General features: G+C 41.0%; 1 protein-coding gene across 7 annotated transcripts in view; it reads right to left on the bottom strand.

Annotated features, from left to right (window-relative positions):
• The window catches only part of RASGRP3 (RAS guanyl releasing protein 3), a 103,260-nt gene that overhangs the window by 4,017 nt on the left and 71,885 nt on the right, over positions 1 to 27,358 (bottom strand). For 6 of the 7 annotated variants that reach the window (XM_061168832.1, XM_061168831.1, XM_061168835.1 and 3 more), the window contains 6 exons: positions 26,393 to 26,668; positions 19,312 to 19,389; positions 15,786 to 15,902; positions 9,991 to 10,106; positions 6,990 to 7,137; positions 2,203 to 2,239 (listed from right to left, as the gene is read on the bottom strand). In XM_061168832.1, coding sequence (XP_061024815.1) covers positions 2,203 to 2,239; positions 6,990 to 7,137; positions 9,991 to 10,106; positions 15,786 to 15,902; positions 19,312 to 19,389; positions 26,393 to 26,668 — 772 coding nt within the window. The remainder of the gene's footprint in view (positions 1 to 2,202; positions 2,240 to 6,989; positions 7,138 to 9,990; positions 10,107 to 15,785; positions 15,903 to 19,311; positions 19,390 to 26,392; positions 26,669 to 27,358) is intronic. The other variant, XM_061168836.1, reaches the window with a different exon arrangement.

Genomic DNA, 27,358 nt, shown 5'->3' with positions numbered 1-27,358 from the left:
TTGGCGTTTGGGCTCTCATGCCTCCCCTCCCCCACCCTTGTTTCTGTGTTTAATCTCAGGTCCACAGCGTGTGTCTAGGGCTAGTAAAAGGGCCAGTGGGACTCTCTTCCCTTCCTGGGGTTCCTAAAGTTCTCTCTTATATTTGTTCAGCTGCTTCTTCTACACAGTTCACTGAAGTGCTGGGGACCAACAAGCAGGGGCAGCCTGAATGGGGAGTTGCCTTTGCCCAAAACTAAATGCAAATTACATGGGACTGGGGTTCTTCTCCAGACCAAGATGGATTCCCCACAAAGAGGCTCCCTGAGCCAGAATGAGGGTGAGAAGCCTCAGCATCTAGTCTCTCCCAGGACCTACAGTTGCCTCTAAATATTTACAGCAAGGTGTCCCTCCATTCAGTATTTGTCTACATTTTCTATTCTTCTTCATTTCCCAAAACCTTTTCCAGAGCAAGCGATTATATCTTTTGCTTCCTTTCTTGGCATAGAAACAGAAGACAAGGTGAGCATATGCTCAATAAACATGTCTCAGATTTGACTATGGCTTGGAAATGGCATGCAGCAGATTCTGTGGCCTTCCCATTAGATGCTTTAGTTAAGAAAGTAAATATTAATTGCTACTTGGGGTACAAAATTTTGGCCACTTTGGAAGATAGCAACACAATTACTTCATACGATGAGGGTCCTACATTGCTCTTAGAATCACTGAACAGATATGATCATTTTATAGGGTATATTTCTCTCACCATCAAAGAGGAATTTTCTCATTATTTCCAATACCCATTTTCCCCTAAATGGTCTTGTTTCAAATAGTTTTGTAATAACATCAGGGAAAGATCAAATTGCAATGACATGTCTGGTCTATTTTAATTAGACTTTTCACTCTATGTGTCTTTAAGAGAAAACACCATCTGAACAGAGATCCTAGGGTTTAATTGATTTTCATCTTCACAAAATTGTGTGTGTGTGTGTTTGTATGTGTCTGTGTGTGTCTAGGGGATAAGGGGCAGAAGCCAGTATCTCTGCTGCTTGAAAGTAAAAATTCAAGTTAGACTAAGTCAACTGATTCAGAGAACAAAAGGGAAGGTTTTGTTTGTTTGTTTTTTTTTTGAGCACTAAAAGGTGGCTCCCATAGAGGTTCAAGGAAGTTCCCTGTTCATGTAAAATGAGGGCCAAATACTGAAAGACAGCTAGAGAAAAAAGGCATCACAAGGGAACATTATTAATCTGAAGGCATTCTGTGATTAAGATATTTCATTTTGTGGCTTTATTATATTTTTCAAGAGCATTATCAGATTCTTAAAAGAACCAGTATAAACAGTCTGCATAAAATATCCAGCAGTTTTCTGAACACCAATAATGTGTAATAATCATATATCTACAAGTAGCCAAACATTCCTATTGCATTTATCAAATATATATTTATTCAATTGCTATAAATTTCAATTAAATGGGGGAAGTATATGAACAAATTCATTGAAAGGGGCAAATGTATCTCCTCTCTTCTCATCATCATCTGTGATTTAGTAGAGGAAGGAATAGCTATGTGAGAGTAGAAAGAAATGCATATGTTTAACAGAAATGAGCATGGGTTTTTTTTTCCCTTGAAGGACAAAGTTCTTATATACAGTATTTCCATTAGGCTTGCCCTCCTCAGAATTCCCACCTTAAATGTGTGCTGATGATGGGCAAGACATCTTAGAGATGGGGGTTAGATGTGTGTGGGATAATAAGTGTGGTTTCCTTGCTCTTTGTAACAAGCGATAAAATTCCAGCCTGGGATCTCCAAAACTTCAGGGAGTCCTTTACTGGACCATTAACTCTTCAGTTGCCGGTAGCCCCAAAGCCCCAATTTCTCCATGATGCCAAGAGCTTTAAAGTTTCCCTCAGACAAATATGATTCGTGCCCCAAAAGTCACATTTAAAAATTTTAACAATGGGAGATTGGGATTGACATATATACACTACTATGTATAAAATAGATAACTAATGAGAACCCACTGTATAGCACAGGGAACTCTACTCAGTGCTCTGTGGTGACCTAAATGGGAAGGGAATCTAAAAAAGAGGGGATATATATATACGTATAACTGATTCACATTGCTGTACAGCAGAAACTAACACAACATTGTAAAGCAACTCTACTCCAAAAAAAATTAATTAAACAAATAAAATAAAATAAAAATTTTAACAAAGTAACATTTACCTTTGCATTTGTATCCTTGCTTGATTATGCCCCAGAGCTGTAACAAAAGACAAAGGAATGTCAGGGAATCTGGAGAGAAATCTGGAAAGAAAACAAGGCCACAGCGAAGGAAGTCCTGGGAAGCATGATGCCTGGTAGAGCACAAACAGGATGTAGCTGCTCCTGACACCCTTCCTGTCAGATAGAAGAACCCTCTCCCAGCCCACCCCAGCTGGGGCAATAACAGGAGTTTTGCTTCCCTTTTCTTTCTGGGAGCCAAACGGCAGCTGGGATGGGAAACTGAAGTTGGTGCATTTATTGGACTCTGGCATAATGCACTCTCAGCAAAACTCACAGGGAGACTCTGTCACTCTGCCTTTGATAGCCCCTGGCTCCCTCTGCTTTTTTTAAAATCACACTAGCTGCTCTTGGCGCCCCCTACGGGAAATTAAGCGACCCAAGCAATGCATCCCACTAAAGCATTTGGATTTTGCTTGATTCTTTTCTGAGAAGCATTTCTACCTTGAAAGAATACAGAAGAGGAAAAGATTTTGCATTTGTTCATGTATTTATTCTCTGCATTTGCTGCGTGTTTGGCCTGTGCTGGGGTTGTGCGAGATGCAGAAAAGGCTCAGATTCTGCCAATCAAGTAAGGGGTAGGATGTAGGAAGTGACGAGAGTCTCAGGAGAGATGTGAGGGCCTACAGTTCAACAAGGGAGTGTTTGCCCAGGCGGTTCAGGGGCATCATCCTGGTGGTGGTGTCTTCACAAACCTCTGCCACACTGTAATCTCCGTGAAGAAGGGGACTTCCCACATTCTTTCCCAGGCCTCCTGCAGCACTTGCATATGGGAACCAGGGGCATCAGGAACATACAGTGCTGATGAATTAAACGGGCTTAGCTCAAGTTGGAGAAGCGCCATTTCTACGCTTTGAGTGGTTAGGCTAAGTGGCTGATATCTACTTGATAAAATAATTTTGAAAGAAACAGGGCTGGTGGGCTACTGGCATTGATAGGAGCGTTGTTCACAATGTGTTATTGGGGAACAATGTCCTGAGTGTGGGCATCGTGGCCCTAGGAGAGTAGCTGCTGATGTGAAGGGATTCAAGGCATTGGGAAAGTTGCTCCTTACTCTCTTTCTGACAAGGAAATTCCACCAGTGGAGAGTGATTCCTTTGAGCCTTAAAAGTTATTTGGTCCTTCAGAAAACATTATTAAGATGCAAATGTCTCTTGGGACAGGGCAACACTTTGCCTTGGAGACAGGAAGGATTATTAAGACAACTAACTGGAAGCAAGGCCTCAGGTGCCTAGGATGACTGGAAAAGGGATGGGGAGGTGTCAGTACAGAAAAGGGAAGTGGGTGGGTAGGCCAATCACATCTGTCAGAGCTATAAGGATCTTAACGATAATCCAGTTTGCTTCCCTTTTATAAAAGATGAGTGTGATGATGCAGGAAGTTAAATAATTTGCAAGGTCCCACATCTGGGAAACTTTGTAGCGATGAGAAATCGTTTCCTCACAGAGCCCTTGGTAATAGTAATAACAAAAATAACAATGATAGCTAACATTTAATGAACTCTTGCTATGTGAAAGGCACAGTTTTAAGCTATGTGTAGCAATTCATTTTTTAAATTAATTAATTTATTAACTAAATTATTTGTTTTTGGCTGCGTTGGGTCCTCGTTGCTGCGCGCGGGCTTTCTCTAGTTGTGGCGAGCGGGGACTACTCTTTGTTGCGGTGCGCGGGCTTCTCATTGCGGCAGCTTCTCTTGTTGCAGAGCACAGGCTCTAGGCGCGCGGGCTTCAGTAGTTGTGGCACGTGGGCTCAGTAGTTGTGGCTCGCGTGCTCCAGAGTGCAGGGTCAGTAGTTGTGGTGCACAGGCTTAGTTGCTCCGCAGCATGTGGGATCTTCCCGGACCAGGGCTCAGACCCGCGTCCCCTGCATTGGCAGGCGGATTCTTAACCACTGCACCACCTGGGAAGTCCCATGTAGCAATTCATTTAATGCTCACAATATCCTTATGAGATAGGTAATAATAATTTTCTCATTTTTACAGATGAGGAGACTAAGCTACAGAGAGGTGAAGTCATTTGGCAAGATCTCATAGCTAGGAAGTAGGAAAAGAAGAATGTGAAGAGTGTGTCACTTCAGGGAAAGAGAGGAAGCCATAGCTCCTGGGAGTTTTGTGTGTGATCAGAACAAAAGCCGCTGATCTAGGACAAGAAAGGATAAGGTTTAAGAAGCATCCGAATCTCTGGCTATGGCACGTTATTAGCATAGCTGCAGAAACTGCTTTAAAAGATAAAGTCAAGCATGAGTCCCATGAGGCGGGCAAGTCAGGGCGTTGCTTGCTAATGCTTACTTAAGAAGCAGGAGACAACACGAGGCACGAAGAGGCTCTGGGTCAGCGTGCCAGCCAAGGACAGGAGAGGGTACTTCCCACAACCTTTGACTTAGAGACCTCAGGCTGCTGTAAGACTTGGAGCGACTGTGGTGGAAGGAGCACTGGACTGGGAGTAAGGAGACTGAATATGAGTCATGGCTCTGCTGCTAGTGACCCATGTGACCTTAGGGAAGTCACTTAACTTCTCCAGAGCTCAAAATAAGGGAATTAGCAAAATTCTTTCAGCTCTGGAATTCTAATTCTAAAATCAATGTATCTCAAGCAGTGTCTATTTGTCTTCCTTACCCTTAAAATGGAATTTATTTCAAAAGCAGGTGGTCCAAGCACTAAAAAATAGTTCCTTCTATTCCCCCACAGTTCCTTTCAATGACCCAGCTAGAGCATGGTATTTATAAATCCCTTTGAAAACCAAAGAGCTTTTTAAAAAAGGTGTGTGAGTAAAGATCAACTCAAATTATAGCAAGGAAATTAAGTATATTTTGAAAAATAAAAAGGGCTATTAAAACTCTGAATGAGTTAATTTCGATAAAACTCCAAAAGCATAAAGGAACACTAAAAAAAGAGAAAGATTTACTCTGAGCTCTGTGGTATGCAACATGTCTGATATCATTTAATCACCACAGCAACATGGCAGGTAAGTCTTAACCCCCTCTTACAGATAGGAAAACAGAGACTCAAAGATGATCAATAATTTGGTCAAGGACATAGATTAATAAGGGGCAGAATTGAGATTCAAAGTCAGAGTTCCGGACTCCAAGTCCAGAGCTTTCGACCTGATCACAGCTGCATCAAAAACCTAGCACCAGCAAATCTGCTCTGATGAGTTGGGGAGGGAAGTGTGTGGAAGCTCCCAAGAAAGCCTACCTTGCTGCTTCTATAGAACCAGAGCCTCCATGGAAGGGAGAGACATCCAGAAGGACTGGAGAGCAGAGACAAGACCCTGAGATTTGATAAGGACCTACCAACTCTCACACCACACCATGGGTCAGATGTCTCAGCCTGACTTTTGGCTGTGCCAGGCCAGGGCCAAAAAGATTCCCTGGGCCCCACTCTGCAGGAGAGAGTTACACATGGCTCCATACCACTTGAGCATTTTTCAGGTCTAGATACAGGTAAAAATTCCCATCAGAAGAGAGATACATGAAAAAGGAAAAGTATTTGTTTGATGATAAAATGGTCAGGTGATGCAATCCCAGTGGTGTAGCTGGTAGGAGAACCTCTCCTTCCCTGGGGTGGGCTAAGAGAGCTGGTTAGGCTGCCGTGCCCCTTGATCACAGCAGCTTGTATGATCACGGGGGGCCACCTTTGAGGTAACCACTGCCTCTAATTCACCCATTCTCAGAGGGGTGTGTGCCTGAATTCAAACTCCTGCCCTTTGGCTCCCCAAAGCCAGTTATTCAAGACTGAAAGCGAAAAATGTAATTTAATGGGAGCGTATATGATATCAGCTACGAATTCCATACGGGTCCACAGGGGGACATGACTGCTGAATGAAGCTAACAAAACTGAGCTGGCATCTGGACAAATGCCACTCACCTGGCTGCTGGGCTACCCTTGTGTAGAGTACTACATTTTCCATCTTACATTACTTGGATATCAACTAGAAGATGTTCAGAGCTCAAGGGTCTTTGTTTAACACCAGGGCCAAACCTGACCTTAGTTGCTAAAGAATCATCAGATGTGGGGAAGTGAGGTGTACAACCTTCATTTGTTGCAGTGGTGTAGGTGAAGCCAGAACACTTGAGTTTGAGTCCCGGCTCTAGTCATTACTGGCTGTGGAATCCTGGGAAACTTGCGTTATCCTCTCTGGACCTCTCTAGCTTCATATGCAAATGGGGAGAGTAAAATGCCCACCTAATGGGCTAGTTATGAGGATTAATTACACTAATGCTTCAGGAAATATTTTATTACTGTCAACTGCTGAGTAAATGTTATTTATTATTATAACCATCTTCTCTTCGAAAAGATTTTTTTTCCTTTCTGAGTTAGGAATTATGGAGCCATATCATGATAGATTTCTAGTGACTGACACCATATGAAACAAGAACTGAGAGGAACTGGCTACAATAAATACACCACTTAATTGCACTCAGTGATGAATGCCAGGGCTCATTGGGCAGAACTTTTCCCTGGCAGGTATTAACAGACAAACTGCTCTCCTGAGTTAATACGCCTCACCAACCTTCCCTGTCTTCTCCAGCCCTGCATTCCTAGAAAGAACATAGCTAAATCTGCAGATCTTGCTTTTGTTTTTAATTGAATATTTAATTTCAGGGAGCCATCATGTTTTACTTTGGATCTAAGGCAGACAATGGACTCTGTTCATGTATCATTTTCCTACATTGTCAGAATACTGCACAAATCACTACAAACAAGAGAAAGCAATGGAAAACAGACTTACAAATCCTGCACAGTGTTCACAGAAGGTTGGCTTGAGATAGGTCATCTCCTGAAAATTATGGACAAATCCTGGTCCCATTTTACAGTGTAGTTGGGACTTAGCTCTCAGGAAGTAAGCCATCATTTCATCTTTACTAATTAGACCATCCCTGTGAAGAGAATCAAAGAAGAGAGGGATCTTTGAATACCATGTTGCTAAGTAGTTGCCACACTTAAATCACTCACCTCCTAAACCTTTCTGGCCAAAAGCAGGGGGTGAATGTTCAGTTTCCTGTCACATCTGAAAAGAGAGGACCTCAAAGGACAGCTTTCAGTGTCAAAGGCTTTCTTAGCAAGCAGAAGATATGTGTGTGTGTGCGTGTATGTGTGTGTGTGTGTGTGGCTTGTGCACTGCAGCACAGAAAGTCTTCTTCATTACCAAATGGTAGCTTCCAGAAAGACATCTCCTTTCTAGCCTTTGCCTCACAATAGAGTTTTCAAGAATCAGGTTGCTGGAGAAAGGCAGAAAACTGTGATAACTGGACCTACCATTCTCAAATTCATTCTGCCTGATGTCATCCAGGCCACTACCATTGGTAATCTTTTCATTCATGTCTTACTGGCTCACAGACCATTCACTAGAGTGATTCTCCCAGATCTTCTGCACATAGAACCTCTGGCTGCATCTACCACCACACACCCTGACTTCTTGTTTACCAAAAAAGATCAAATCCATTGGCATAAGGGAGCTGCATATTGCCTTCTCTCCACACCCTTCCGTGCCAGTTCAGAATCCCTTAATATCTCGGCGGTCCTCTCTTGGGGTCATCCTCCCATCCCCCACTCTCCAGCTTCTCCAGGACCATGCTCCTCCTGCCGCATCTTGTCACCCACTCTTTCCTCTGTTTACAAATACACTCAGGACTTCCCCTCCTTAAAAATGTCTTTCCTCAATCCTGCCTCCACTTCCAACATTTGTCTTTTCCCTCTTTCTTCTCTTACTCCTGAAGTTTTCAAGAAGAGTACTCGTTAGACATTTTTTCCATTTCTTTCAATTACTCTTTCCTCCATATAATCAGGTTTCTAACCCACCATTCTACTGAAACTGTCACAGTGACATCCTCAGCGGCCTTTTCTCATTCCTTGAACTTGACCTCCTGGCAGCATGTGACATGGGACAGGTTTCCTCCTTTTCGACACTCCCTCCTCCACGGTCCCCTGTGATTCCATGTAGCCCTGGCTTCCCTCCTGCCTCCTATGCTCCTCCTTTGCCAGCTCTTCTGCAGGATCCACGTCTTCCTTTCAGCTTCTGCACGTGGGGAGAGGAGTCCCTGAAGCTGCATTGCTCAGGTCCCCGTGCTCACGTTCCTCTACACTTTCCCATCAGAATGTGCTCACACTCCTGGAACTCCAGCTTACGCCGCTGGGCTGAAGACCCAACAATCTACATCTCTTGCCCTAACCGTTCTCCTGAATCTTGGCGCCATATCTTTGACAACTTGTTAGAATCTTCTCCTGGATGGTCCACTCTCCTCTCAAAATCAACGTATCTAAGCCTGTCTGACAAAAGAAATCATGTAAACTATGAATACTTTAAACCTTCATTTTTAGGGGAAAAAAGTTTTTTTAGGAAAAAAAATATATCTGCTGGGACAGTCTCTGTTCCAAACAAGAACTGGCAGAGAAACAAAATGAAGACTGGGAAGTGATTTTAAGTTCATGTTCTACGAACATGTCACTGACAGAAACAAACTGAGGGAAGAAGTGGGTAGTTAGTGGGTGACGTAAATTTTATTTTATAAAGGAAGTGTATGTTTCTAATAACTTAAGTTTATTTCGAAAGTATTCTCTGTTATACAATGAAGATGGATTAAGGTTTTAAGACGTTTATGATAAAGTACCAAGGCTTTAATTTTCGTTTAATTCTCACACCAACAAAAATATTAGAGAATTTTAATGTGATATAACTTGGACATTTAACCAATATAAAATACAGCATTTCATTACAGATGATTTTTTAACTAGGAACTAATCTCACATAATTAAAAATGAAGTGATAAAATTATTAATGCCAGGGTTTCTTGGCAAATTTTTTTTAAAAATCATTATTTTTTTTTTAATGATCCAGGTTTTAGCCTCTGAAGTTATTTAATCTCTCATGAATCATTTGAAGCTAAAGAGAAATATATTTTTCCTTTGTTTCTCAAGACAACCTTTGAACTAGCAAAGGAAAAAACAAAGCATAAACACTTCTTGGCTATCTGCAGCCATCACCTGCTCTCCTGAAGATCGTAAGTAATCTAAAAAAAGATCTTACTTACTTGATGACTTTTAAGATTGCCCCCGGCTGCACTGATGCTGAGGACTCCACCATGCTAGATCTAACTATATTTAGTCTCTATTCTTTTTTTTTTTTTTAATTAATTAATTAATTTTTGGCTGTGTTGGTCTTCGTTTCTGTGCAAGGGCTTTCTCTAGTTGTGGCGAGCGGGGTCCACTCTTCATCGCGGTGCGCGGGCCTCTCACTGTCGCGGCCTCTCTTGTTGCGGAGCACAGGTTCCAGACACGCAGGCTCAGTAGTTGTGGCTCACGGGCCTAGTTGCTCCGTGGCATGTGGGATCTTCCCAGACCAGGGCCCGAACTCGTGTCCCCTGCATTGGCAGGCAGATTCTCAACCACTGCGCCACCAGGGAAGCCCTCTATTCTTTTTTGATGGAGGTTTTGGGGTTGATGAACTAGCTAAGTTGCAGCAGTAATATCGGAAACGGAGAGCTGGGCTAATTTGCAAGTGAGCACTTGTACTTAATTAACACTGATGATGTGGTCTGCCCTGTGATTCCATCCAGCCAGTCATGTTTGTGGACACCAAGAAAAAAATCAGTGAAAAGACACCTTAGACACCTTTCATCAATACACTAGGATCAACTCTGTCAAGACGTAAATTAAAGGTTTCCCTGCTCTCCTTTCATAGTAATTTTCTGCTTCGGGACAGTTGCATTACAATATAACAAAATTAAACTTACTGATCTTTGTCCAGCACACAAAAGGAATCCAAGAAGGGAAAATTGGCAGCTATACTTTCAAAGTCCTCTTGGGAGATGTACCCGTCCTGGTCATGGTCATAGTTTCTAAACACAGACTGCAAAGGAAAGGCAAATATTTATTGAATGACTATTTATGAATCAGCCTCTGAATTGTTATTGGGAAAACAATGATAACTAGCATATTATTCTTTCTATCAAGGAATTTGGAATCTAGTGGGAGATAACAAAATTGAGGCGCCTTTATGGTATAATGAGATAAGTGCAACGCTGAGGATAAAGACAGAGTGCTGGGGGAGGGGGGAAGGGAGATTTTAAAATGTTTCCTGGAGAAAGCAAGGTCTAAACTGAGACCTCAGGGTTGAGTAGGAGTAAGGCTTGGTGAATTCACAAATGCCAATACCATGACAATAGAAAATGAAACTTTAAAATGTTAAATTATCTCAAAAATCAAAGTATACATTTAATGCAATTGCAGTCAAAATCCCAGTGGGAATTTTGTTTGAAATGAACAAATCGATTCTAAAGTTCCTATAGAACTGAACATGTTGAGAATAGCCTAAAATTTTTTAAGATGAGGAGTAATGATCTCAGGCAAGGGAAACAAAAGCAAAAACAAACAACTGGGACTATATCAAACTAAAAAGCTTTTGCACAGGGAAGGAAACTATCAACAAAATGAAAAGGCCACCTACTGAATAGGAGAAGATACTTGCAAATGATATCTCTGATAAGGGGATAATATTCAAAATATACAAAGAACTCATACAACTCAATATCAAAAAAACAAACAACCCAATTAAAAAATAGGTAGAGGACCTGAATAAACATTTTTCCAAAGAAGACTTACAGATGGCCAACAGACACATGAAAAGATGTTCAACATCACTTATCACTCATCTCAGGGAAATGCAAATCAAAACCACACAGAGATACCACCTCACACCTGTCAGAATGGCTATGATCAAAAAGACAACAAATAACAAGTGTTGGTGAGGGTGTGGAGAAAAGGGAACCCTCATGTACTGTTGTTGGGATTACAAATTGGTGCTGCTACTATGGAAAACAGTATAGAAGTTCCTCAAAAAATTAAAAACAGAGCTATCATACAATCCAGCAATTCCACTTCTGGGTATTTTTTCCAAAGAAAACAAAAACACTAATTTGAAAGATATATACATCCCTGTGTTCATTCCAGCATTATTTACAATAGCCATGATATGGAAGCAACCTAAGTGTTCATCAATAGATGAATAGATAAAGGAGATGTGGTATATAAATAAAATGGAATATGACTCAGCCATAAAAAAGAATGAAACCTTGCCATTTTTTGACAACATAGATAGACCTTAGGGTATTAGGCTAAGTGAAATAAGTCAGGTGGAGAAAGACAAATATCATAGGATTTCGCTTATATGTGGGATCTAAAAAACAAATGAACAAACAAACAAAAAAACAGAAACAGACTCATAGATACAGAGAACAAATAGGTGGTTGCCAGAGGTGAGAGGAGTGGGAGGATGAATGAATAGGTGAGGGAAATTGAGGTGCAAACTTCCAGTTATAAAATAAATGAGTCATGGGATGGAAAGTACAGCAAGGGTAATATAGTCAGTAATATTTTAATATCATTGTATGGTGACAGATGGTAACTAGACTTATTGTGGTGATCATTTTGTAATGTGTAGAAATATTGAATCACTATGTTGTGCACCTAGAACACCTAGAAGGTCAATTACATTTCAACTAAAACAATGACGGGTAATGAGGGGCAATGTGCCCTATCAGAAATCAAAGCTACATTAGTCAAAACAACATGGTATTGTAACTTACTGCAGAGAGTACAGTCCAGAAACAGATCCATATGTATGTAAGAATTCAGAATATCAAAAAGTATCTATTCAAATCCACAGGGAAATTGTGGATTATCTAATAATTGCTGTTGAGTTAAATGGCTGATAATCTTATAAAATAAATTGCCCCCAAACTAAATTCCAGATGCCTTAAATATTTTAATGTAAAAATAAAGTTATAAAAAACCAAAGGTAAATAGATAAAAATATTTTTCATGTTTTATTATCTTTGAGTAGGAAAGACCTTTCTTAGGATGACATCCAAGTCAGAGGTCATAAACAAAAGTATTTCATTACAATAAAATGCAAAATATCTGAATCAAAAAAGCTCAATTAACAAATTTAAATATAAATGACAGAGAAAATCATTTGCAACACATACGGGAAGAAAGACACAAAAGGAAAACAGACGATCACCAAAGTAAAAATACAAATGGACAATACATTCGTGGAAAGACATTCAATTCTGCTAGTAATTATGGAAATACTAATGAAACTTTTTTTTTAACCTCTCAAATTGGAAAGCATTAAAACAATTGATAATTTCCTAGGGTTATGAGAAAATAGGCACTCTCTTATCAAGTTGGTAAAGCAAATAGCCACAATCTTTCTGGAGGACAATCAGTGCTTACTCTGACACAGCATTTCCACTTCTAGGAATTGTTCTAAGGAAATAACTGAAAAAGCTTGCTCAAAGATATACATGTATATATGCGTGTGTGTGTATGGGGGGGAGAATAAAATCATACAAGATGATCTACAAATTATCAGTGATTAACCCTAGACAGAAGAAACATCAAGTACTGAAAGTAAAACTTACTATTTCTGTTTTATGAAATGTTTTAATATTCAGCTTTTTAATTTTTAATTTTTTTGCCGCACCATGTGGCTTGCGGGATCTTAATTCCCCAACCAGGGATTGAACCTGGGGCCATGTCAGTGAAAGTGCTGAGTCCTAACCAGTGGATCGCCCTGGCTTTCTTTATAATCAGAGAAAAATAAAAAATTTTTCCATTGCCCTCTGCTAAATTTTTCCATTGCCCTCTGCTAAATTGGATTTTCAAAAAGTTTGTAAGTTCTCCCTGCAAACACATGTATGCAAACATTTGACTTAGAGTCCAGTTATGATGAAGCAATCTCTCTTTCCCCTGTGATTTCTTTTTTTTTTTTAACATCTTTATTGGAGTATAATTACTTTACAACGGTGTGTTAGCTTCTGCTTTATAACAAAGTGAATCAGCTATACATACGCATATATCCCCAAATCTCCTCCCTCTTGCGTCTCCCTCCCACCCTCCCTATCCCACCCGTCTAGGTGGTCACAAAGCACCGAGCTGATCTCCCTGTGCTATGTGGCTGCTTCCCACTAGCTATCTATTTTACACTTGGTAGTATATATAAGTCCATGCCACTCTCTCACTTCGTCCCAGCTTACCCTTCCCCCTCCCCGTGTCCTCAAGTCCATTCTCTATGTCTGCGTCTTTATTCCTGTGCTGCCCCTAGGTACTTCAGAACCGTTTTTATTTTTATTTTTTTTAGATTCCATATATATGTGTTAGCATATGGTATTTGTTTTTATCTTTCTGGCTTACTTCACTCCGTATGACAGACTCTAGGTCCATCCACCTCACTACAAATAACTCAATTTCGTTTCCTTTTATGACTGAGTAATATTCTATTGTATACATGTGCCACATCTTCTTTATCCATTCATCTGTCGATGGACACTTAGGTTGCTTCCATGTCCTGGCTTTTGTAAATAGAGCTGCAATGAACATTGTGGTACATGACTCTTTTTGAATTATGGTTTTCTCAGGGCATATGCCCAGTAGTGGGATTGCTGGGTCGTATGGTAGTTCTATTTTTAGTTTTTTAAGGAACCTCCATACTGTTCTCCATAGTGGCTGTATCAATTTACATTCCCACCAACAGTGCAAGAGGGTACCCTTTTCTCCACACCCTCTCCAGCATTTATTGTTTGTAGATATTTTGATGATGGCCATTCTGACTGGTGTGAGGTGATACCTCATTGTAGTTTTGATTTGCATTTCTCTAATGATTAGTGATGTTGAGCATTCTTTCATGTGTTTGCTGGCAATTCCCCTGTGATTTCTATTATATATTATCTGTATTGCCTTAGGGCACAACTGCTTCAGGAGTATTTTGGGAAGTAGGCAAAGTATAAATGAACAAATTACTTAATTAAAAATATGATTGTTTAGCACCCATTGCAAGTTTATCCATAGATAACTGAATTTTTTTGCAAGTCTCACTATCAATGCTTATCCATAATCAAAATTGCTTAAAAATGAACTATTATGGAGTGCTTACAATTTATAGTTTAATACCCATATTTATACTGAGAGTACAAGATTTTTTATGGAATAAAATTTATTATGGAAATTCAAATGAAACCCAGCCATTTATTCAATTAAATCAATAGTGCTCAATCTAACCAAACTGGGCCAACCTTCCCCCATGAAACTGGAATTGGAGAAAAGAGATAAGGTACAAAGGGGTGGGGGATAAAGAGGCTCCTCATGTGGAGCAAGGAAAGTCTGTCTGCAGAGAATGGAGTGAGCATTCAGAGAAAAGCAGAGGAGAGAGTAGGAGAGAAAAACTTCTTTCATTTCCTGATTCTAGACCTTCCTGAGCTGCAACTCCATGCACCCAGATCCTTTGCCCACCTTCCCTGGCTCCAAGTTGGGTCTGTCACTACCACATCATCACATGGTCTCCACTGGACCTTATGGCTTTCTCATCCCCTTCCCTCACCCTTTCTAATCTCCCCTTCCTGACTCCCATGCCCCATGCAACTTTTCTTTCAGCACCTCATAGTTCCATGGATGATCCAAGATATAGAACATTCTTTTTCTGTAAACATCCTTTCCCAGCAAAGAGCACATAATATCCCAAAGACTTGTTCCTATTGCATCTGAGGATGTACCAATCCATGAAGGGAGATGTTTAATCAATAATCACAGTTTCTAGTGCCTGAGATATTTCCATCTTTCCCACATTGGTGCATCTACTCTTTTTTTTGTTTTTAATATGGAAAACTCTGACACAATCTTGCCCTTCATTAAGTGATGTTTCTGACCTAAATGCTGTTGTGCTGCGGTGTCACAGACCCCCAAATATATACAGCTGGAGAAACTACTCAACTTACAGTATTTTTTCCTACCCTCAGGTAACCAATTTATCCAGCATTTTATTATGACCCATGTGGGGTTTTTTTTTAATATAAACTTATTTATTTATTTACTTATTCTTGGCTCCGTTGGTTCTTCGTTGCTGCCTGAGGACTTTCTCTACTTGCGGTGAGCGGGGGCTACTCTTTGTTGCGGTGCATGGGCTTCTCATTGGGTGGCTTCTCTTGTTGTGGAGCATGGACTCTAGGTGCGTGGGCCTCAGCAGTTATGGCATGTGGGCTTCAGTAGTTGTGGCACGCAGGCTCAGTAGTTGTGGCACAGGGGCTTAGTTGCTCAGCGGCATGTGGGATCTTCCTGGACCAGGGCTCAAACCCGTGTCCCCTGCATTGGCAGGCGGATTCTTAACCACTGCACCACCAGGGAAGCCCCCCATGTGGGTTTTAATGAGTAGACTCTAATCCTCAAACAGTCCCTTGGGTTGCAGGGGCAATGACAGAGTGTCAAATGCCTGGGGAAGTGAGGGGTTCTAAGTAGCTGAGAGTATATGGGCAAGTGAGAACTGACAGACAGGAAGGGGAAAGGGGGCCTTCCTGGGAGGTTCTTCCCCAGAAGCCAGTGCCGGGTAGAGCTAAGTGTCTGCTGAATTGCTCTTACTTGCCAGAGGGCTGTTTTCATGGACTCCATCTGATTCCTGGGCAACCAGAGAATATTCTGGAAAGAGAAAGGGGCCTCCTTTTAACTGCTCACTTTTAACTGTCCCTCAACCACTTACCTCAACTAATTTCCTTATGTGCTTGTTGATGACTGTAGGATCTGGCTTTGGCATCACGCCTGAGGCCCACTCCAGGGGCACCACGGGCTTGGTGGGCGTCGTAGGGGAGGTAGGCTGCTGACAGAAAACACACACATTTTTCAACTTTATCTGGGGCCTCGAGCAATTTGGGCCAGGGACACTGAGAAAGCCATATAAGTTTTGCATATTAATATCAGTAAAATCTTCTGTTTATGTAGTACCTAAATATTTTGAAAACATCAATGAAAATTTTGTTAATGGTATATTTTGTCAGTAGAATCTAATCTGTAACTAAATAGATATTTTGTTTAACAGCAGCCTAGATTGTATTATTTTAGGTGGAAAAATATATTGCTCTCCCAGCTCATCCAAAAATCCTATCCAAGTTCCCCAGATACTACTAAAACACCCTTAAACATCTCTATAACAATCCATACAGTTTTTTCTTGTATAATACAAAGCACATAAAACACCAGTTATCTAATTCTTTAATAGTCAGTGCTAGTGATAAATTAGGTGTGTGCAGTAAGTGGGCAGCAGTGCACAGCCAAGTTTATGTCATCTTACCAGCATCTCTCTTAATATGCTTAATCAGTTCTTGACGGTTTGGCTAATCATTAGCTCTCTCGAGCCCCGCTTTGGTGAACTTGTTTTCTCCACAGTTCTTCCACGTTCTTGCAAGACATTTTCACTTAATAATGTGGAGAAGATGGTGGCAATAATGCATAACTTGTTTACACAACACAAGTGTGAAACACAATCCTATCGGGAGCCAAGAGTGCTGTGCACTTCGTATCCTCTCCCTAGGGATCTCATACGATGAAATATTTTTGCTGGTGCATGCATACAAACCTGTATTAGCAGGTTGTTTTTAAATTTGATACCGAGTTGGGGATAACCATTTTTGCAAGAGGAGTTGAGGCGTAACTATATGGATTTAAGCCTCTACCAATGTTGTGAGGTGGGTGCTGCTGTGAGCTACAAACAGGACAAAAAATTATCTGCCATCTGAATATGGTCATTCCCACGCACAGTTTCTCTCTCTCTCACACACACACATGCGCACACACACACGTGCTCACACATCTCGGCTCTTTTGGTAAAGCCTTTGATCTTGTTGATATAATAAAGGATTAAACCCTTGGTTCCCAAACTATACAGCAAGGCACACCCCTCCTCTGGAACACTGCGACGAACTCAGAGGGTTACCAAAAGATATTTCAAACTTCCGAGGGAAATACAGCAAAACTCAATATTTGTCAATAGCACACGAATTACCAGCTTGAAGTAGTTCACAATTCACCCATCAGCTCATGCCACATTTCTATCAATGATATCATGTCTTTGTGAAGCAAAAAATCAATGTGAAACAAGCAGTAAGGGTGACAGTATCCAATCTGATTCCAAGATTTAAGAAATTGTACAGTGCCCAACAGGCACACATATCCATTAGTAATTGTGGTTATTTAAGAATGAAATAAAAATGTTATTTTTTTCAATGTGTGTGTATTATTTTTTCAAGCAGGTAATAAGCCATTAGAACATCAATGTTTATACATATTTAGTTGCTTGGACCTAACTATTCTATAAGTGGAACTGTTAGGTATTTCTTTTGACCTAGAGGTAGCATGAAAAAACTGAGACATGAATTAAAACACGAAAAATTATGAGGCACTAAGGGTGCCATGAACAGAATAAGGTTGAGAAGCTCTGGGACTAAGTAGGTGAGGTTGGCCAGTGCTAACTGTAAGCACATTAAAGCTACAGGCTCTCAGTAATATAATCCTGACGGGAAATTGTTCTTACTTACCAGTATGCGTCGAACACTAAATACAAAATAAGGTGACATTCCACTTAGAGAAGAGACAGAAAGGGATTGGTAAATGTGTTTTCATAGATTCATGGGATTTTAGCACTTGGAAGGGGCTTTGAAAGCTTCTGCTTTTACAAGAGATAAAAAGACTTTTTTATGCTGGATGGAAATGTCTCCTAAAATTGGTAAAACTTGATCCTGAAAATAAACTAAAGTAAATCTAAACGGCGCAAATCAGGCATGTGTGCTAAAATGGTCATTCTTACCCTGTTTCTGAACAAGGGGTGGTGGGAAAATAATGGGCAGCATCATGCTGTAGAAAAAGCACAGACGGTGAAGGCAGACAGTCCTGAGACCAATCCAAATTCTCCTACTGACTGGCTCTGTGGTCTGTGTAAGACACCTATGCTCACCAGACTCTGTTTCCTTAACAGAGTTAATGAGATAACATATATATTATGACCTGCCAGGCATCCAACAACCAACAGGTGGCAGTTAAGGTGCCTAGTTATAGGTAAAGGAAGGTGTCAGGAGGTGGCAATGCTGTCTGTGCACGTACAGGACAGCTTCATCACACCAAAGCTATGGAATGAGGGAGGAGCTTACGAATTCCTTTTTTTTCAGTAACATTACTTTTCTTTCTAGCTCTCTCTTCATCACGCTAACTTTGAAGAGTCTGGTCCTAACCCCTCCCTTTGCCTGTGCTGTATCTTCCCACATGGCTGCCTTCTGCAGTGTCCCCAGGAGATGGGCTTCTTGGGGCTGGCAGGGAGGGGAACATGGTGATGGAACCACCGCAGACATTATTTTAAGAACAGATGTTACCAGGTCAACTGACTCAGACTCAAGTTCATACTCTCCCACCTGGCCTTTACTGTGAACAGCATTCACAGTCATTCTGCCTCTTTCAGTTCGATGGTTCAGAATGGTAGTAGGTATTAATAGATGGACAGACTTAGACCCTAGTGTTGCTGGCAACGTGCCACAGAACTCAACTGGTACAGAGGTAACGAATGAGACCTTCATAAGAAAACGGATCTCAGGATATAAGAAGCAGACAGAAAATTTTTTTTCAACATGCAAACCGCATCCTCATTGTAAATTTCATATTCACCCAGATATTTTATTTTTACTAGTGCAAAGCATATCTGAGCTACCGTCCACTTGCTAAGAGTAATGAGCAGTGTACATTCAGTAATGCAGTTTCTTCAACTCATTATATAATGTTTCTTTACTAAGAGTCAGCTATCAATTAAGTGAGACTCTATCCAATGTGATACTGAAATTCTGAGCTGGATGAATCATTAGTAGAGAAATTTGTGAATTATGATTAGGGTATTTAAAATTTATTAAATCTAATTTTATGTAGAATCAGTTTTTAAAAAAAAAAGCCTAGAATGGTCATTCAAATGATTGTTTCTTCTTTTTTGGGGGCAGGGCAGGCTCTCAGAGGGAACATGGAAGATCAACAATAAAACAGAGTAACTGGAAATGATGTTCTTCTTTGTTAGCTTCTAATGTGAAGAAATAATTATCTGTCAGGGCTAAGCTGTTCCACTGGTAAAATGGGAAGAATATAGATTTTTAAATTCTTCAATCTTTAGATCACAAAGCACTACTGTAATGGCCAATTATTGTAAATAAAAAATAATGGTGTTTGTCACTGAACCTGAGAGAGAAAACAATACTCACCGATTTAGAATTTCTAGGCTCCAGCACCAGTGATAGTTTGTAAATATCATCTTCTGTGTGATAGAGGTCCAGAGAAAGCTACAACAAATTAGAAGGGATAAATAAGAATGTTGAATCATTTATTTACTTATTTACATTACTGAAAATTTTCCAAACTGAATGCTTAAGTTCAATGTCTAGTAACTTGAGTGAATGTAGAACATTAAAACGATAGCATGCAGAGGTGGAAAATGAAATTTTTTTTCAAAGAAGTTTTAATATTTTATTTTTTGGCCACGCATGATGTGGGATCTTAGTTCCCCAACCAGGGATCAAACCCATGCCCCCTGCATTGGAAGTGCGGAGTCTTAACTACCGGACTGCCAGGGAAGTCCCGGAAAATGAAATTTTAAAAAGAAAAAAGTTAAACCTAGTGTGGTCATCAGCATCAACAAGAACCATTGACTCAATTTTTCTCGATAATTATTGAGTAGCTCCTAAGCACCAAGCACTGAGCTGGAGATAAGGGATCCTTGATGTTACAGGCTAGGACCAGGGACAGGTGTATAAAATAAGACTTGGAAATGGAATAAACGGTGTCTTGGAGGTTTGACTAAAGAACTGCAGAAATAAAGGAGCAATTAATAGGTTTCTATTATTTCAGGGCACTGTGCTAAGTTCTGGTGATATAAAATGGTATAAAATCATTCCTGCCCTCAAGGGCCAGACACTTTATTTGACTAAATAGGACCTGAACACAAAAAGATATATTCACATCAACAAAAGGCAACACATGCTAAATGTGAAGGAAGTTGCCCCGCTCTAAATGCTATAGGAATTTTTCAGGGAGGCAGCGTGTAAAGCATGAGGGAGAGGTTTTGGAGACCGGTGGGTTTGAGTTCAAATTCTGAGCCTGCCACTGGTTAGCTCTGTGGCCTTGAGCCAGTCATTTCCTCTCTGACACTCAGTTTCCACTTCTGTAAAATGGAAATGATCACAAAAGTCCTTATCTAATTGGATTTTTATCAGGATCAAATGAAATAATGCATGTAAAGTACTTCACACAGGACCTAGTACACAGTGAAATCTCAGGAAATGTAGTCTGGTGTTGTTGATGTTATTGTTATTATTATAGCTGTTACAACTACTTTTATTATTATGTGTGGGGGCCCCTGAGGACAGAAATGATCAGGATGGATTCACAGAGGAACTTGTGAACTGGGACCTAACTGGGAGGACTTGGAGAAATAAAGACAGAGAGAAAGATCAGGGTAGGCAAGGATAAGGATGTAAACGAAGATTGAACTGCGTGGATAAAATCTGCAAAACCTTAAAATGCATGGTCCCATTTACCTAAAACAGAAGTCATAAGACTTAAAATAAGCCTGGATAATTCCCACACGTGCCCTTCAATGTTAAGAACCTGATGAATCATACCATTTTATCAGCAGGGAAGAGAACCAGGTGCCCTGTCCTTTCTCTGACCATTTAAGCATGAAAATTTTTCTTTAACATATTTTGTCTAAAGATAAAGGCTTAATGTGAAAGGCTTTATTCCATTTCCAAGTCTTATTTTATACACCTGTCCCTGGTCCTAGCGTGTAACATCAAGGATCCCTTATCTCCAGCTCAGTGCCTGGTGCTTCGGAGCAAGAGAAAACTCAGAGGCACAGGATGTCTTTCAAGGATTTATCTTTCTGTTCTATCTCATTTTTTCAAAAAAGAAACTGGCATTATAAACTGTCATTTTTGCATCATTCATTCAACAAATATTTATTGGTCACCTAATATGTGGCAGGGACCATTGTAGTCACTATTCTAGCTACTAAATACAGCAGTTAAATTAAGGATTTCATATATCTGGTCATGTATTGCATTATCTAGACTTCATCATCTAAAGGTTTTTTTAAGCATAATAAAATTGACTTTACTATAAAATTGCCCCAGTATCATTTCAGATCATGAAAATCCTGCTCACAAAGAATGCACGCTGTATCCACCTTCCTCTGAACAGCAGTCACTTCTACCTCCAGGGGCCCTGCCTCTTTGCAGGAGAGGAACTGTCCCCATGTCACAAACAAATGCTTTGAGGAACCAACCCACCATATAAAAGAGTGAAGGGAGATGCATGAAAGGGGTATTGTGATAGAGACATTGGTATAACAATGTATTTGGTAAAAGAGTTTTGCAGATATGATTAACTTGGGGATCTCTCCTCTTAGCTCAACAATAAGAAAAATTTGTGCTGATAAGTGGAATTTGACACTGGATCTCTGGGTTAGGGAAGCAATAGGGGAAGGTGTGATCACTGATGAATGGGAGATAGCCACTACTCATCTAAGGCAAATTGTTGTCAGTTTGATGACAATTGCCGCATCTCATTTGTCAAGAGAAGTCAGAAATCTAGAGTTTTATATGAAATATCCTCATATTTAAGCACTGGCAACTAAAAACAAAAATTTTTTTTATGATTCCATGTGGGCCAAATAAAACACATCTGCCATGGGCAGTTGCCCACTGTTTTGTAAATTCCACAACAGAAGACTCTACTGGTCTCTAAGCTTCATGAAAGGAGACAGTACATTTGTAATTCCACCTCTATAATCCCAGTCCTAGTTTGCTACCTTGCATTGTGAATGCTACACAGACAGAAAACTGACTGACTTCTTCCTTTTGACTTCCTTGTTGTCAGGAGTTAATCCGGGCTTTGCTGAGTAGGTTCCTGTCCTCCTGGCTCTTCCTCTGATGACAGCACTGGCATCTGCTGGAAAGGAGATGCCAGCAGTGCAAGAACATCCAACCAGAAACCCAAATAAGCCACACACTAAATAGGGGAGATGCTCTTTCAAAAGACACAGAACATCCCTGAGTATTTTCATATGTCAGATGGACAGATATCTGACTCTATGATGGAAATATTTTTGTCTTCTCCCAGTGTTTGCTCTCCATTTATTAGTGGTCGTATGAACCCAGGCAAGTCATTAACCTTCTTGAGTCTGTCTCTTGATCTGTAAAATGGGAATCATCAATAATAGCTCCCTCCCAGGATTGTTGTGAAGATTAAATGAGCTAATGGTGTCCAGTGGGATTTGTTTAGGGGGCCACACAGATGGGAACTGCAGGGTTTGGCTCCTAATCAGTGCAGCAGCCAAATGCTACTGTGCTCATCCATGAGCGCAGAGCTGCCTTCTGGGTTACTCTAGCCATCTCTCTGCTTTCCCAGCCACGATCCTACTTGCTTTCTCGGATCTCCTCTGGGCCTTACGGCCCTGCACAAAGTGATCTGTTCTACTTCCTATGCACATTTTAAATAATATAGGCAGCTTGTCAATGGGGTTTCAAAAATTTTATTTGTGTCTAACATATTTTAAGCTTGTTTGTTTCTAAAAAATGTTCTGAGTCACTGTTTCAGGTTGTTACTTTTACATCCAAGCCTATCAGCAAAGATGGCTGTGGATTTAGTCTGCACCTTAGGACCGACATTGTCTTGACTGGAGAATTGTAAAATAACACACACTTGGTCATCAAACTATCTCCATTCACCATTTTTGCAATTCTTCCTCTTCCTCCTCCTCCTCCTTCTCCTCCTCCTCTTCTTCTTTCTTCTTTCTTCTTCTTCTTCTTCGATTGTAAAAATACAGGGGCTTTCCAGTAATTTGCATATACTCAGAATGGTAAATGTAACTGATAGATCTAAAAATACTATGAAAAAATTCAGACTATTTCATATACCATGAAACAAGAAGCATCAGTTTAAAAGCTCCTGGTTACATGAATTGGAATCACAATGGAAAATGTCTTCTCCAGATCTTCCCTAAAAAGGGAAACAATCCAAATCCTAACAGTTTGGTGGTGTGGTCCTCTTTCCTTCATGTGCCCAGTACTGTTCAGGGGGCTAAGATTACAATGATAAAAATGGCAAACATAGTCCCTGCTCTCATAGATTTTATTTTGTAATTAACTCTTTCTTTACACACCCATGAAGAGGGAGAGAGATTATTTAATTTTCACAGATGCAAAATAAAGTAAATGTCAGCAATATTCCCACATTACAGAGTAAATGTCCATCAGAGAGAGAGAGAGAGAGAGAGAGAGAGAGAGAGAGAGAGACGCAAACTGGGATTCAGAAGTTGGCTATTTGTAAGCCTTCTGTCCGTTATGAATCACAGCTTCTTCATTTCTAAAATAGGAAGGGGCAGGGGTGATGTTACACCCTCAGACCTGCCCAGGCTACATCACATGGTGTGTGTGAGAATCTACTGAGGAAATGTATGTGAAAAGTGCTGTGAAAACTGTAATCAACTATTACAGAAAGTTCAAGCATTGCTATACAGCCTACTGCACAGAGCAGGCATTTAGTAATTGTTCATTAACTTAAGAGTTCTCTCTTTCTTTCTTCCAGGGCTCTCAATCATATATCAGCTTCCTCACCTGGGACCATGTTTAGAAGCAGTCACTTCAGGCAGAAACTTGACCTAGAGTCTTGGAGCAAAAAGAATCACCCCTTCAATGCTGTGCTTAAGAATGACCTCACATGCATTTGGGCAGCTGCAGTCAATGTATGGTTCTAATCCCAACATGTATGTGGTTCATGAAATGCTCACTGGGCTCCAGTGAGCACCTCCTGGGAGTCTCCTCCATCCTTATTCTGAGGAGATTAATCTGCCTATGGCCAGGAAGAATGAATGCACTGAACTTTCTCCTTGGTTGTGGGGAGAGAGGAAGGCTTTTGGCTTTAAATAGAAACCGGCTTGACAATCGTGCTCATCTGTGGAACTGTGCTGTCCTGATGAGCCACTGGGCTGGAACCACAGAATCAGGTTGACACTTGGTTCCTTAGTCCCAAGTCTCCACCATTCCTTACCTCTAGCACCACAGAAGTTTAGAGCTGGATGAGATCTTACAAATGAGCACAAAAACCTTTAGGAAAAATCTAAAGTCAAGACTAGTTAGCAAGGAGACAAAGCTAAGTGACTGCAGAGGCAGGGCCAAAAGCTATGTCTCCCATCTGAGATTCTTGCCACTATATTACACTATACTATACAACACTGCTGTGACTACATATGGTGCTTGGTGACTTCTAAATTTTCCTTCAATTCCTGAGAGAGAGAGAGAGATACACAGAGAGACTGAGAGATTGAGACTTTTTCTCTTTTCTTTCCTTTCCAGCAAAAAAGGAATTATTTCTTAGCTTTTACTTCTGGAGTTCAGATTTTCCACCTGCAGCCCCAAAATTTCATTCAGAATCCTTTAGTATTTCTCAGATATCTGTCCTGATGTTGCCTGCTGCATTTACAATTCAAATTTCTTTTCCCTACTCCATCATTATCTTTTATCCGGATGAGGAATTGCCCAGCATAGGCAGCTGCTCGTGAAGTTCTCCCCCAGCTCGTGGAGGGAGCCTGAGCACAGACACTTGGAGCCTAGGCTACCCCCCGAGACTGGTCTGCAGGCATCACCTGTGGCTGTGGGGTTACAGTCTGACTGGGGCTACGACTCTGGTCACTTATTCATGGAAACAGATTTACATGGCAAATGGTTAATAAAGGCAGCTGCCTGGATTATTGTGAGGTTCCCCCACCCTAATAGAGAATGTCTGTGTGTTTACTATTTGTTACACAAACTCAACCCCAAGAGATTTGTGTTTCTGTGTGTTGGCCACTTCTGCTTTATACTAAGAACGCAGCTGCCATTATTGCCTACACCTAGGAGTTCTCTTCTTTGGTAAACAATTCTGTGCTCTAGGAACAGTTTGTGAGAAGGTCTAGGAACTGCACTCTTATCCCAATGCAGCAGTCCTAGAGGATTTAGCCCTTCGGAGCTCCAGAGGGGTTCTTGTTTTCATTCCCCATGGCCACTGGAGGAAAGTAGTCAATTTGGTGTTGCAGCCAAGTTTCAGATGCTACAGTGTCATAAACCCAAACAAGGAAGTTGCTCCTCCACTTGTTTAAGCAAGGGTGAGAGAATTTGCTTATGCCTCTTTCCCCCTGACAAAGAAGCAGCCAATGGGAAATGTTCTCTACTACACACCTGTGTGTCTAAAAGTGCTAGGACCTAGAGACCAGCTAATGGTGTGTCCCACCAAGGCCAAAAAGTATGAGCAGTAGGTGAATTTCTTCCAACCCACTCCTAAATACAGCACCCAGTTCATCTGCTGAGCTCCTAAATATGCCAGGTATTGGGTGGGCCAAAAAGTTCTTTCAGGTTTTTCCGTTAAGATGTTATGCAATGCTATGAGAGGTGCTGGGGACGTGCGACGTATAAGGCAGGTAAACAGAAAAAAAATCTAATGTCAAGTGATACCTCCTATAGATAAGAAAGTACAAAGTACAAGGGCAACACATGTGACAGATGCCTTACTGCTTTGGAAGGAAACAGAGAATGCTCCAGAAAGATAGAGGCTTTTGAATTTAAGCTAGTCATGGTGGGGTTGGGGGGTGGGTAAGGAAGGAATTTTCCAAGAAAATGCAAAGCCAGAAAGTAGAAGGCAGCAATTTGTGGTGGAAAGTATAAGTCCTACATTCCTCAAAGGCAGGTGTGATGCGGGATCGGGTGATGACAAACGAGGAGAGACTGATAGTCAGAAAACAAGTCCTGAAGGGCTTCAATGGCAGACTGGGACCTGCATCTGGTGGTTTGGGGAGGTTGGTGGGGGTTACGGGGAGGGAGATCTCAGCGGAGGTCCCCGCATTACTCCAGGCTTCAACTACAGCAGTGCAGTGAGGATCAAGAGAAGCCGATGAGTTGAAGGCATATAGAAGGAGGTGATGAATTAGATGAGTGTGATGCATGATCATGAGGCGCTGAGGACAGGGCTGGAGGGCCTCTCTAAGAACTGCAGAAACCAGAGTCGTGGGGGCAGAGACTGGGACCCTCAAAGCAAAGGGAACTTTCTTTGCTCGGAGATTGGTGTCTCAAGTCGCTCGGGTTACAGGTGTGAGTTTCCCTCCCTTCATCCTTTGAGATTTCTTCCCATCTACTGACCCTGAATTCAACCCCTCCCCCACCCCCATTGTGAATTGCTGGCATGGATCTTCCTGCATACCCTGGGAAGTGAGGTGCAGGAGAGTTATTAGCACAAACTCCAGTCCGTTGGACTCACCGTGAGCAAGTTGATCAAATCCAGGTTGGGTTCCAAGTGGTGAGAGGCATTCTGTAGGGAGACCAGTTCACTCAAGGTAACGGAGAGCTGGTGCATTTTCACAATGTTCACTTTGTTCTCCTCCATCCAGTCTGGGAAAATGACATGGACTGCTATCAAGTCTTTCAAGTGGACGCCAAGGATTGGGATTTTGAAGCCATCACAGTCGGCAAAGGCCTTGCGGTAATTACAGTAATTACCGTTGGAGGAGACCAGCTCCGTCATTTCATTCCAGTTCTGGGAACAGATGGAAAAGTAGTATTTTCAAACAGCCTTCCCTTCTGCCCACCCTCAGGCCCAACAGTGTGTGGCTAGGAAATTCCTCGCCTACTGAAAGAAGTATCAATTGCACCAAAGTTGATGCAGGGAAATATTAACCAGGGAAAAGAAAGTTAGAAAAATGTACTAGGCTTGGCTATGAGTTGGACAGCCTGTTCCATTCTGCAGCAAAAGAGAAATAGCCCACACCTCTGCCTACCTACTGGGGGTGTTGAGATGTTAAATAGCATCATGTATATATAAGTATTTTGTAATTCATGGAAATATTACAATCCACAAATACAAGCATGTATTGTATTGAAGTATGTAGTATATTAAAATTTCCTAGTTGTTCCAAGAAAGTTGCATTCAAGATATAACTTGAAGGGGCCAGTATGGGGTAGGAACAGTCATACTGATGTGTGAGATAGCTGTGGTTTTGGACTCTGCCACTAACTAGGAGGGTGACCTTAAGCAAGTCGCTTCACTTTTGGGGACCTCAGTTTTCTTTTCTGTAAGAAAGAGGAGTTCAAATAAATAATTTTTGAAGACATACTGGTGGTTCCAAGCTTCTATGAGCCTCCACTGAATTCTTATTCTTTACAACATTTAAAATATGTTCTGCTCTTTACTGGAAATTCAGTACTAATCTAAAGGAAAATGAAACAC

Source organism: Eubalaena glacialis, chromosome 14 (genome assembly GCF_028564815.1).
Source record: "Eubalaena glacialis isolate mEubGla1 chromosome 14, mEubGla1.1.hap2.+ XY, whole genome shotgun sequence".
NCBI classification, from domain to species: domain Eukaryota; kingdom Metazoa; phylum Chordata; class Mammalia; order Artiodactyla; family Balaenidae; genus Eubalaena; species Eubalaena glacialis.
The sequence above is the reverse complement of the archived record's forward strand: the minus strand, read 5'-3'. Positions and strand labels throughout refer to the sequence as shown.